The sequence below is a fragment of the Oncorhynchus gorbuscha genome, linkage group LG24 (genome assembly GCF_021184085.1).
Source record: "Oncorhynchus gorbuscha isolate QuinsamMale2020 ecotype Even-year linkage group LG24, OgorEven_v1.0, whole genome shotgun sequence".
In the NCBI taxonomy this organism is placed as follows: domain Eukaryota; kingdom Metazoa; phylum Chordata; class Actinopteri; order Salmoniformes; family Salmonidae; genus Oncorhynchus; species Oncorhynchus gorbuscha.
The window spans coordinates 35,248,792-35,262,055 of NC_060196.1; the positions used below are offsets into that span (position 1 = coordinate 35,248,792).

General features: G+C 44.3%; 1 protein-coding gene across 1 annotated transcript; it reads right to left on the reverse strand.

The window, feature by feature from the left end:
* Positions 1 to 5,751: 5,751 nt before the first annotated feature.
* LOC124013420 (type-4 ice-structuring protein-like) lies at positions 5,752 to 9,083 on the reverse strand. The gene is made up of 4 exons (XM_046327768.1): positions 8,990 to 9,083; positions 7,759 to 7,825; positions 6,771 to 6,882; positions 5,752 to 6,515 (listed from the first exon to the last, which is right to left on the reverse strand). Exons 2-4 carry the CDS (start codon positions 7,805 to 7,807, stop codon positions 6,314 to 6,316), a joined length of 363 nt encoding a protein of 120 aa, XP_046183724.1. The 5' UTR covers positions 7,808 to 7,825; positions 8,990 to 9,083; the 3' UTR covers positions 5,752 to 6,313.
* Positions 9,084 to 13,264: the final 4,181 nt, after the last annotated feature.

The window sequence follows — 13,264 nt, forward strand, 5'->3', positions numbered from 1 at the left end:
CAATTTGTGTAGTACTGAATAATTTGTTTAATTACTTATAATAATTAAATAATTAAATTAATGACTTAAAAATCATACAATGTGATTTTCTGGATTTTTGTTTTAGATTCCGTCACTCACAGTTGAAGTCTACCTATGATAAAAAATTACAGACCTCTACATGCTTTGTAAGTAGGAAGATCTGCAAAATCGGCAGTGTATCAGGTACTTGTTCTCCCCACTATATGTAAGAATGCTGTTCATTGACTACAGCTCAGTATTCAACACCATAGTACCCTCCAAGCTCATCATCAAGCTGGAGGACCTGGGTCTCAACCCCTCTCTGTGCAACTGGGTCCTGGAATTTCAGATGGGCCACCCCCAGGTGGTGAAGGTAGGAAACAACGTCTCCACTTCGCTGACTCTCAACACTAGGGCTCCACAACGGTGTGTGCTCAGTTCTCTCCTGTCCTCCCTGTTCGCCCACGACTGCGTGGCCATGCACGCCTCCAACTCAATCATCAACTCAATCATCAAGTTTGCAGATGACACACCAGTAGTAGGCTTGATAACCAACAACAACGAGACAGTCTACTGGAAGGAGGTGAGGGCACTCGGGGTGTGGTGTCAGGAAAACAAAGTCTTGCTCAACGTCAACAAAACAAAGGAGTTGATCGTGGACTTCAGGAAACAGCAGAGGGAGCACCCCCTATCCACATCGAAGGGACAGCAGTAGGGACAGTGGAAAGTTTTAAGTTCCTGGGCGTACACATCACAGACAAACTGAAAAGTTTCACCCACACAGACAGTGTAGTGAAGTTGCGCCTCTTCAACCTCAGGAGGCTGAAGAAATTTGGCCTGTCTTCCAAATCCCTGACTAACTTTTACAGATCCACAATCGAGAGCATCCTGTCGGGCTGTATCACAGCCTGGTACGGCAACTGCACCGACCTCAACTGCGAGGCTCTCCAGAGGGTGGTGCAGTCTGCACAATGCATCACCGGGTCCAAACTACCTGCCCTCCAACACCTGATGTCACAGGCCAAAAAGATCATCAAGGACAACAACCACCTGAGCCACTGCCTGTTTACACCGCTATCATCCAGAAGGTGAGGTCAGTACAGGTGCATCAAAGCTGGGACTGAGAGATTGAAAAACAGCTTCTATCTCAAAGCCATCAGACTGTTAAATAGCCATCACTAACTCAGAGAGGCTGCTGCCTACACTGAGACCCAATCACTGGACACTTTAATAAATGCATCACTAGTCACTTTAAACAATGCCACTTTAATAATGTTTACATGTCTTACATTACTCATATCACATGTATATAAGGGGCGGCAGCGTAGCCTAGTGGTTAGAGCGTTGGACTAGTATCCGGAACGTTGCGAGTTCAAACCCCCGAGCTGACAAGGTACAAATCTGTCGTTCTGCCCCTGAACAGGCATTTAACCCACTGTTCCCAGGCCGTCATTGAAAATAAGAATTTGTTCTTAACTGACTTGCCTGGTTAAATAAAGATAAAATATATACTGTATTTTATACCATCTATTGCACCTTGACTATGCCACTTTGCCATCGCTCCTAGCTAGCATAGCTAGCTACATAGCCGTCTTTGTATCAAAGATAATTGTGTAGTCTAGAGTGATTTTCTAGGTTAGCTAGCCAGCTATTGTCGTTCTTTTAACGCAACATAACGTAAACAACACTGCTAGCTAGCCAGCTAGCCCCCCGAATAGCAGCACTGCAGAAACTATTACACTCAACGGAACGACTTGATTAGTGTAGTGTCAACAACGCAGCCACTGCCAGCTAGCCTACAAAGTCAACAACGTAGCCACTGCCAGCTAGCCTACTTCAGCAGTACTGTATCATTTTAATCATTTTAGTCAATAAGATTCTTGCTACGTAAGCTTAACTTTCTGAACATTCGAGACGTGTAGTCCACTTGTCATTCCAATCTCCTTTGCATTAGCGTAGCCTCTTCTGTAGCCTGTCAACTATGTGTCTGTCTATCCCTGTTCTCTCCTCTCAGGTCCCAGCGCGCACGACCCACGTGGAGTTCCAGGTCTCCGGTAGCCTCTGGAACTGCCGATCTGCGGCCAACAAGGCAGAGTTCATCTCAGCCTATGCCTCCCTCCAGTCCCTCGACTTCTTGGCACTGACGGAAACATGGATCACCACAGACAACACTGCTACTCCTACTGCTCTCTCTTCGTCCGCCCACGTGTTCTCGCACACCCCGAGAGCTTCTGGTCAGCGGGGTGGTGGCACCGGGATCCTCATCTCTCCCAAGTAGTCATTCTCTCTTTCTCCCCTTACCCATCTGTCTATCGCCTCCTTTGAATTCCATGCTGTCACAGTTACCAGCCCTTTCAAGCTTAACGTCCTTATCATTTATCGCCCTCCAGGTTCCCTCGGAGAGTTCATCAATGAGCTTGATGCCTTGATAAGCTCCTTTCCTGAGGACGGCTCACCTCTCACAGTGCTGGGCGACTTTAACCTCCCCACGTCTACCTTTGACTCATTCCTCTCTGCCTCCTTCTTTCCACTCCTCTCCTCTTTTGACCTCACCCTCTCACCTTCCCCCCCTACTCACAAGGCAGGCAATATGCTCGACCTCATCTTTACTAGATGCTGTTCTTCCACTAACCTCATTGCAACTCCCCTCCAAGTCTCCGACCACTACCTTGTATCCTTTTCCCTCTCGCTCTCATCCAACACCTCCCACACTGCCCCTACTCGGATGGTATCGCGCCGTCCTAACCTTCGCTCTCTCTCCCCCGCTACTCTCTCCTCTTCCATCCTATCATCTCTTCCCTCTGCTCAAACCTTCTCCAACCTATCTCCTGATTCTGCCTCCTCAACCCTCCTCTCCTCCCTTTCTGCATCCTTTGAGTCTCTATGTCCCCTATCCTCCAGGCCGGCTCGGTCCTCCCCTCCCGCCCCGTGGCTCGACGACTCATTGCGAGCTCACAGAACAGGGCTCCGGGCAGCCGAGCGGAAATGAGGAAAACTCGCCTCCCTGCGGACCTGGCATCCTTTCACTCCCTCCTCTCTACATTTTCCTCCTCTGTCTCTGCTGCTAAAGCCATTTTCTACCACTCTAAATTCCAAGCATCTGCCTCTAACCCTAGGAAGCTCTTTGCCACCTTCTCCTCCCTCCTGAATCCTCCTCCCCCTCCCCCCCTCCTCCCTCTCTGCAGATGACTTCGTCAACCATTTTGAAAAGAAGGTCGACGACATCCGATCCTCGTTTGCTAAGTCAAACGGCACCACTGGTTCTGCTCACACTGCCCTACCCTGTGCTCTGACCTCTTTCTCCCCTCTCTCTCCAGATGAAATCTCGCGTCTTGTGACGGCCGGCCGCCCAACAACCTGCCCGCTTGACCCTATCCCCTCCTCTCTTCTCCAGACCATTTCCGGAGACCTTCTCCCTTACCTCACCTCGCTCATCCCTGACCGCTGGCTACGTCCCTTCCGTCTTCAAGAGAGCGAGAGTTGCACCCCTTCTGAAAAAACCTACACTCGATCCCTCCGATGTCAACAACTACAGACCAGTATCCCTTCTTTCTTTTCTCTCCAAAACTCTTGAACGTGCCATCCTTGGCCAGCTCTCCCGCTATCTCTCTCTGAATGACCTTCTTGATCCAAATCAGTCAGGTTTCAAGACTAGTCATTCAACTGAGACTGCTCTTCTCTGTATCACGGAGGCGCTCCGTACTGCTAAAGCTAACTCTCTCTCCTCTGCTCTCATCCTTCTAGACCTATCGGCTGTCTTCGATACTGTGAACCATCAGATCCTCCTCTCCACCCTCTCCGAGTTGGGCATCTCCGGCGCGGCCCACGCTTGGATTGCGTCCTACCTGACAGGTCGCTCCTACCAGGTGGCGTGGCGAGAATCTGTCTCCTCACCACGCGCTCTCACCACTGGTGTCCCCCAGGGCTCTGTTCTAGGCCCTCTCCTATTCTCGCTATACACCAAGTCACTTGGCTCTGTCATAACCTCACATGGTCTCTCCTATCATTGCTATGCAGACGACACACAATTAATCTTCTCCTTTCCCCCTTCTGATGACCAGGTGGCGAATCGCATCTCTGCATGTCTGGCAGACATATCAGTGTGGATGACGGATCACCACCTCAAGCTGAACCTCAGCAAGACGGAGCTGCTCTTCCTCCCAGGGAAGGACTGCCCGTTCCATGATCTCGCCATCACGGTTGACAACTCCATTGTGTCCTCCTCCCAGAGCGCTAAGAACTTTGGCGTGATCCTGGACAACACCCTGTCGTTCTCAACTAACATCAAGGCGGTGGCCCGTTCCTGTAGGTTCATGCTCTACAACATCCGCAGAGTATGACCCTGCCTCACACAGGAAGCGGCGCAGGTCCTAATCCAGGCACTTGTCATCTCCCGTCTGGATTACTGCAACTCGCTGTTGGCTGGGCTCCCTGCCTGTGCCATTAAACCCCTACAACTCATCCAGAACGCCGCAGCCCGTCTGGTGTTCAACCTTCCCAAGTTCTCTCACGTCACCCCGCTCCTCCGCTCTCTCCACTGGCTTCCAGTTGAAGCTCGCATCCGCTACAAGACCATGGTGCTTGCCTACGGAGCTGTGAGGGGAACGGCACCTCAGTACCTCCAGGCTCTGATCAGGCCCTACACCCAAACAAGGGCACTGCGTTCATCCACCTCTGGCCTGCTCGCCTCCCTACCACTGAGGAAGTACAGTTCCCGCTCAGCCCAGTCAAAACTGTTCGCTGCTCTGGCCCCCCAATGGTGGAACAAACTCCCTCACGACGCCAGGACAGCGGAGTCAATCACCACCTTCCGGAGACACCTGAAACCCCACCTCTTTAAGGAATACCTAGGATAGGATAAGTAATCCTTCTCACCCCCCCCTTTAAGATTTAGATGCACTATTGTAAAGTGACTGTTCTACTGGATGTCATAAGGTGAATGCACCAATTTGTAAGTCGCTCTGGATAAGAGCGTCTGCTAAATGACTTAAATGTAATGTAATGTAAATGTTAAAATAATTAGGTAAAGGTTAGGACACTGCTTAGGTTTATGCTTAATTAAAATGCAAATATTCTGCCCGAAACAACAACAACAACAAAGACGATTTATGCAATATTGGTGTCACTTCCATCTGTCGTGTCACACACTTATCTGTTTCACCTGTGCTTGTCTCCACCCCCCTCCAGGTGTCGCCCCTCTTTCCAATTATCCCCTGTGTATTTATGCCAGTGTTCCTTGTCTGTTTGTTGCCAGTTCGTCTTGTTCGTTCAAGCTAACCAGCGGTTTTCTGTCAGCGCCTACCGTTTCCCAGCCTCTCTTTCCTCATCTTCCTGGTTTTTGACCTCTGCTTATCCTCACCCTGTACTGCCCGCCTGACCTCTCTGCCTGTCCCTGACCCTGAGTCCGCCTGCCATCCTGTACCTTTGCTTTACTCTGGATTTTCGACCCCTCCTGCCTTGACCTGTCTTTGCCCGCCCCTGTTGCAACAATAAACATTGTTACCTCGACAGTCTGCACCTGGATCTTACCTTGATTCCTGATTATGTAGCTGTATACCATGTAGCGACAACTCGGTTCTCCACTGCTTTATTTCAAAACGGTAAAAACGATATATATGAAAATTCCCTCAGATGAAAGGTGACATTTTGTAATGACACCTCATATGAAACATTTGCTCTAAAATACAAAATGCTGGAGAAGAGCCAAAAGTATACATTTTTGTTTCACTGTCCAAATAAATACGGAGGGGAGTCAATTGATGTTTTAATCGAGGGAATGGGTTGGTAGTGTATGACCTGTGATGGAGTAAAATGGGTTATTGAAACTAGAATTCCTAAATTGAGGAATTAAACAGATTTTCAATAATCGTACACCAAACAAATATGTGAATTGATGTATGACTGGAAACGAATAAAATTAATAGACTACAAATTACAATAGATACCACAGAACCAGTTTCTTTCCAAGTTTTAATGATGTTCTGGATTACTACTGTCTGACTTTGCATGTCAACAACATTCGTCTTGGCACATTCTTCTTGGCACAAAAATACTTTCTAGGGAGTTTTTCCTAGCCACCATGCTTCTACACATGCATTGCATGCTGTTTGGGGTTTTAGACTGGGTTTCTGTACAGCACTTTGTGGCATCAGCTGATGTTAGAAGGGCTTTATAAATACATTTGATTGATTGATTGACTTAAGCAGAGGGTTGAAAGCTTGTCGGGTTCTTGTTGGATTGGTTTTGACTGATTGTAAGCCCATGGAGCTGTTGATTCGGTCCGAGGTGATAAGGTTATTGAAAAATAACTGCTTTATTGGCCGAGGGACTTGGTCTGGTCCATCAGCTTGCGGAAGAGGTCTTCCATCTGAGCCTGGAAGTTGTCGACCAGAGGCTTAAGCTGGGCCTGCATGTTCTCAGCCAGGGGCTTCAGCTGGGCCTGCATATTATCGGCCAGGGGTGCCAGCTGGGCCTGGATCTGCTGCAGCTGGGACTTTCCATCCTCTACGAAGGTCCTGTTTGGAAGGAAGCTGGTGGTTAGTGGTCTGAATATTGACAGAGGGAGTGCCATAAATATTATTTGAAAATAAGATCGAAACACATTGCCTGTTTGCTGGTCATTAGCATTTTTTATCTCATGTATATGATTGTTGCAAAGCATCCATTCTTTAGCATTATTTTTGACTGCTGTTTATTGTAAATTATGCAAATGAATGAAGATGAGTTGTGTTTTTTTTCCCACAGATAATTGTTTAAAAAATGTCACTCACTCTGACTGGATCTTCTGCACTAGCTCCTGAGTGGTGGAGGTCAGCTGAGCTGACAGATCCTGGAAATACTGTGCCAGCTTCTCAACCTCGGGGGACTGTGTTGCTTGGCTTCCTATGGGTAGCCAGAGGATAACTTCATTAACATATTCCAACATTGTACTCAAACCATTTATGCACATACAGCATACGACAGCACATACAAGACTCTCTCTACATACAGTAATTTAAAATACATGACTTATAAATAAATCCACCAACTCTGCAATATAAGATTCCTATATGTTGCATATCTCTCAGTATTGTTGTATTATACATTTGAGTATACCGGACATTAGGAACACCTTTTGCCCTCAGAACAGCCCAAATTTATCGGGCATGGACTCTACAAAGTGTTGAAAGCATATTGACTCCAATGCTTCCCACAGTTGTGTCAAGTTGGCAGAATTTTCTTTGGGTGTTAGACCATTCTTGATACACATGGGAAACTGTTGAGCGTGAAAAACCAGCAGCATTGCAGTTCTTGACACAACCCGGTGCTCCCTGCACCTTATACCATATCCCGTTCAAATGGACTTAAATATTTTCACCCTCTGAATAGCACACATACACAATCCATGTCTTAATTGTCTCAAGGTTTAAACATCCTTATTTAACCTGTCTCCTCCCCTTCATCTACACTGATTGAAGTGGATTTAACAAGTGACATCAATATGGGATCATAGCTTTCGCCTGGATTCACCTAGTCAGTCTATGTGAGGGAAAGAGCCGGTATTCTTAATGTTTTGTACACTCAGTGTATCATGCACATATATGAAATATAGTTATAGAACCGCATAATCTCCATACAGAATGCAATCTATGAGACTGTGTGTGTGTGTGTGTACATGTTTTTGTTTCAGCTATGATTGTGTATTTAAGTCTGAGTGCTACCACAGGGGAGAAGCTAACGACAGAATGTTCCTTTAACTTATGAAGATTTTTCACTTACCGTGTGCCAGAGCGAGCACGACAACTAGGGCGGCAAGGGAGAACTTCATGGCTGCTGAGTATGGCACCTGAGGAGAGAAGAAAGTGCTAGGATAAGCTTGACCCCATAGGTCTGTGGAGGTATGGTTTGATCACCGTATGTCTGAGTGTTGGAGTTTACCCCTGGTTAGCCGTATATTTAAAACACAAGAACATCGTGCTGTCTGGTTTGTGTAATATAAGGAATTTTATGTAGACACATAGTATTTACTTTTTATATTTTTACTCAATTATGACAATTGATTACTTTTTCCACCACTGTACTTTAGTACATTTACTCAAGTAGTATTTTACTGTGGGACTTTCACTTTTACTTGAGTCATTTTATATTAAGGTATCTTTATTTTTACTCATGTATGACAATTGAGTACTTTTCCCACCACTCCCGGGTGGTAGGATTGCCATCCCTAAAGCATTTTGTGGTTTCAAGGAATTTCTCTTGGTATAACAAATAAGGGCACTCAGTGGCAGGTTTTGGATCAAACCTGCCACTCAGTTAATTCAGGAAGATTTCAAATCATAATTAATTGGTTTAATAGTAATGGAGTAATAGTAATGGCTCCTGAGTGGCGCAGTGTTCTGAGGCACAGTTTCTTAGTACTAGAGGTGTCACTACAGACCCTGGTTCGATTCTAGGCTGTATTACAACCGACTGTGATTGGGAGTCCCATATGGCGGAGCACAATTTGTCCAGCGTTGTTAGTGTTTGGCTGGGGTAGTCCGTCATTGTAAATAAGAAGTTGTTCTTAATTGACTTACCTCATTAAATAAAGGTTCAAATAAAGAAAAGACAAATACCCCATACCCCTAACTCCCTAGTAAATTGCAACTTCTGCCTGTCTGAGCAAATTTGTAATGGAATTAAACAAGGACTCTGTTTCATTTACATCTTTATTTGCCTTTCTGAATTCACTGAGAAGAATCATCTTGATTCATATTGACAGTTCACCTCTTAAAACACAGGAATAAAACATCTATCAAGCACTTTAAAGATCACCTTCTCAACTACTGCTGATAACAACACCATTTAAATGAGCAGATTACAATCTGGTTGGGAAGAAATGTCCCTCTTCAATTGAATGCACATCAGTTATTATGTGTTTACTACTAAACAACATATTGCAAGAAAATCAAATATTTTACCATATCAAACATAAGATTTCCTTGGTAGAGAAAGAGAGAGGACCACTCACCTGAATTGCAGGACAGTTTAGGCCGGACGGTATCTTTCCTTGAGCCTCCCAAACATCTTATAGTCCTTCAGGAACGATTGGGGCCACCCCAGATCAAGCCCCATGGCTGCGTAGGCTGAAGTACTGGACTATCATTGGATGTTTGTTCTAGCATGTGACTGCAGGCTGACCCTTGCTGCTCAGCTTGCCACTGGTGTGATCCACTCTAAAGTCCAAGAGTCCCCATGTTGCGTAGGAGTGCTGATTGCTCAAACGCAGTAGGCGTCTTGTCAAAGCATCTGGTTAAAGAAAATGTACACAGGACATTTCCTCGTGAGAAATAACACAAAACGGAGAGAATGACAACCAAGTTGTTCAAACACAACAATAATTGCGATGGTATAGAAACATGGCAGCCGCAACACAGTCTAGATGCGTCAGCCTGAAAATGACTAAGTTAAGCAGTTTCTGACTGTCTGTGTGAATACCATGTTAGCTGTTTCTGTTTTCTGTTCTATTTCGGGTGTGTGTACTGGTTTAAACCAGATCATCTACGAGTATACAGATTAACTTTCCCAATTTTTCGAAATCGAATAGATAAAAATAAATCGATTTAAATATATTGGTAATAAAGATAAATTGGTAATAGTAAAATTACAATAAAAGTAATATGCTGTAAAAGAAAATTACTAAAATGACTTATCTTTGAAGTTCCAAGCCATGGAATATGTTAGTCAGTTTCCATGACATAAAATTGTGTGATTTATTAGAGGAGATATAGGAAGTTTGTTATGTTCCATTGAATATGAACGATGATATTTAGGGATGATTAGGGGAAACGTTATTTGCAAATGTTGCTGTGTGTGTAGAAATTGTTCCCTTGGTAAATAGAGACTGACTCATTTATACCAACTGCAACATTAATTAAGAAAAGGCCCAGGACCTTGAGTTCAATACTAATGTAGAATTATATTTGTCTCATTTTACACACTAAGAGGACTGTTATAATTGGTTACACATGTCGAGTATTACACATCAGGAATTTCAAACTAAAGCTACATGTAGGTTTTATGCTATATACAGTTGAAGTCGGAAGTTTACATACACTTAGGTTGGAGTCATTAAAACTCGTTTTTCAACCACTCCACAAATTTCTTGTTAACAAACTATACTTTTGGTAAGTCGGTTAGGACGTCATTTTTCCAACTATTTTTTACAGACAGATAATTTCACTTGTAATTCACTGTATCACAATTCCAGTGAGTCAGAAGTTTACATACACTATGTTTACTGTGCCTTTAAACAGCTTGGAAAATTCCAGAAAATGATGTCAAGAGTTTAGAAGCATCTGATAGGCTAAATGACATCATTTGAGTCAATTGGAGGTATACCTTTGGATGTAATTCAAGGCCTAACTTCAAACTCAGTGCCTCATGGGAAAATCAAAAGAAATCAGTCAAGACCTCAGAAAAAATGGCAGATCTCCACAAGTCTGGTTCATCCGGCAATTTCCAAACGCTTAAAGGTACCATGTCCATCTGTACAAACAATAGTAGGCAAGTATAAACACCATGGGACCACGCAGCCGTCATACTGCGTCTCCGAGATATGAATGTACTTTGGTGCCTAAACTGCACATGGGGACAAAGATCATACTTTTTGGAGAAATGTCCTCTGGTCTGATGAAACAAAAATATAACTGTTTGGCCATAATGACCATCATTATGTTTGGAGGAAAAAGGTGGAGCTTTGCAAGCCGAAGATCACCATCCCAACCGTGAAGCACAGGGGTGGTAGCATCCTGTTGTGGGGGTGCTTTGCTGCAGGAGGGACTTGTGCACTTCACAATATAGATGGCATCATGAGGAAGGACAATTATGTGGATATATTGAAGCAACATCTCAAGAAATCAGTCAGGAAGTTAAAGCTTGGTCACAAATGGGTCTTCCAAATGGACAATGACCCCAAGCATACTTCCAAAGTTGTGGCAAAATGCTTAAGGACAACAAAGTCAAGGTATTGGAGTGTCCCTGACCTCAATCCTATAGACTGTATATACTGTAGTTACATTAGAAGTGCCCATCCAAGAAGGCTCAAGGTCATTGGCCATAGATAAAATGATGTCAAATCACGTTATATCTACAGTAGCTTTGAATGGACTGATCATGTCAACATCATACTTTCAAAATCTTAGCTAGCAAGCTAGACAAGCAGTCATAATCATGAATCAAGGCGACAATCTACTGGCAAATCCTTCACAATCCTTGTCATATGAAGAGAAATTATAGATAAAATGTATGGGTGCTCATTGGCCATTGGACATAAATATTACACAACAACTTGGAAATTGCAAATTCAACAATGAGTGGTTTGTAAAGAATCAGTGGCTAACTGCAAGTATTGCAAAGCAATCATTAGCCTGCTTTTTCAGGGGGGTGTGGTCCAAGTCTGGGTTTAAGGGTCTCTTTACCAAGCTTATAAAGAATAAACATTCAACACCACGGGCCAATAAAGGTTGTATACATTGGCCATGCTGTCAATCCAACATGACTTCTGCGGCGTTCAAAACAACTGGAAACTTGGTACTGGGAAATCTCAGACATCAGTGAGTTCAAGAAAACTGGGAACTCTGAAAAAAACTAGTTCCAATTGGGAAAATACGTAGTTGTAACGGCGTTCGTCTGTTGAAGAAAGAGAGTCGGACCGAAATGCAGCGTGTTGGTTACTCATGACTTTAATGAAAGAAAACGCGGTACATGAAATAACTGATACTAAATACAAAAACAACAGAACGGAACGTGAAACTAATTACAGCCTATCTGGTGACACTACACAGAGACAGGAACAAACACCCACGAATTACAAAGCGAAACTCAGGCTGCCTAAATACGGTTCCCAATCAGAGACAACGAGAATCACCTGACTGATTGAGAATCGCCTCAGGCAGCCAAGCCTATACAACACCCCTAATCAGCCGCGATCCCAAATACTACAAACCCCAATACGAAAAACAACATATAAACCCATGTCACACCCTGGCCTACCCAAACATATAACAAAAACACAAAATACAATGACCAAGGCGTGACAGTAGTGAACGGTCATCTACCTCGGAATTCCAAGTCAGGAACTCTGGCCTCTTTCTTGAGCTCCAACCTGAAGATCACTGACGTCATGATTCAACCTTGTTTTTTTCTGAGTTTGCAGTTGTCTTGAATGCACCTTAAATCCAGGGAATGCCAGACTTTGATGGCAATGTTTGATGATAAAATTTGCCCACATGAAGGACCGCCGCACCAGATTCCTGTTCAAGTGAGCACCGCACAACAAGTTGAGTCCAAAAATGTATTGTATGCTGCTGCATATATGATGTAATATGCCAATGAGATATGTATACTGAAGCTAAGAAAATAATACTAAGTGTATGTTATGTACACGTTCTCATTTGCAGCAACAACCTGGGGAATAGTTACAGGGGAGAGGAAGGGGATGAATGAGCCAATTGTAAACTGGGGATTATTAGGTGACTGTGATGGTTTGAGGGCCAGATTGGGAATTTAGCCAGGACACCGGGGCTAACACCCCTACTCTTACGATAAGTGCCATGGGATCTTTAATGACCTCAAAGAGTCAGGACACCAGTTTAACGCCCCATCCTAAATACGGCACCCTACGCAGGGTATTGGGAGATTTTTTAGACCAGAGGAAAAAGTGCCTCCTACTGGCCCTCCAACACCACTTCCAGCAGCATCTGGTCTCCCATCCAGGAACTGACCAGGACCAACCCTACTTAGCTTCAGAAGCAAGCCAGCAGTGGTATGCAGGGTGGTGTGCTGTTAGTAGCCCATGTCCCTCACCCTAATAAGTTGGTCTCTTTCCCCCTCATAACTTAGCCTACTTAGCCTGTTTTAGAGAAATATAATCATTGAATATTGTAAGAGCTTTCATTGTCTGCATATTCACCCCCTTTATTTATCCGACGGTTCTAACTTGGTGTACAGGGAGAATACTATAAGAACGGCCCATGTTCTGAATTCTGTCACTGTACATTTCAAAAGTGCTGAACAAATTGACTACGTCCTTCCTCGCTTGGTCATAAATGTCTTAATTGAAATTACAGATAACCTCTTATCTGCTCATCGTCCCTTTATGCCATAGTTTGTACATGTCAATTGTCAGTAGAAACCACATTTGTTTAAGCAAGTCAGCCATATCAGCTATGTTTTTTTTGAAAGGCAGGTAATGAGGCTAAATTAACTATTTCACTGCCAGACAAAGCTCTGCTGATCGCCAGGT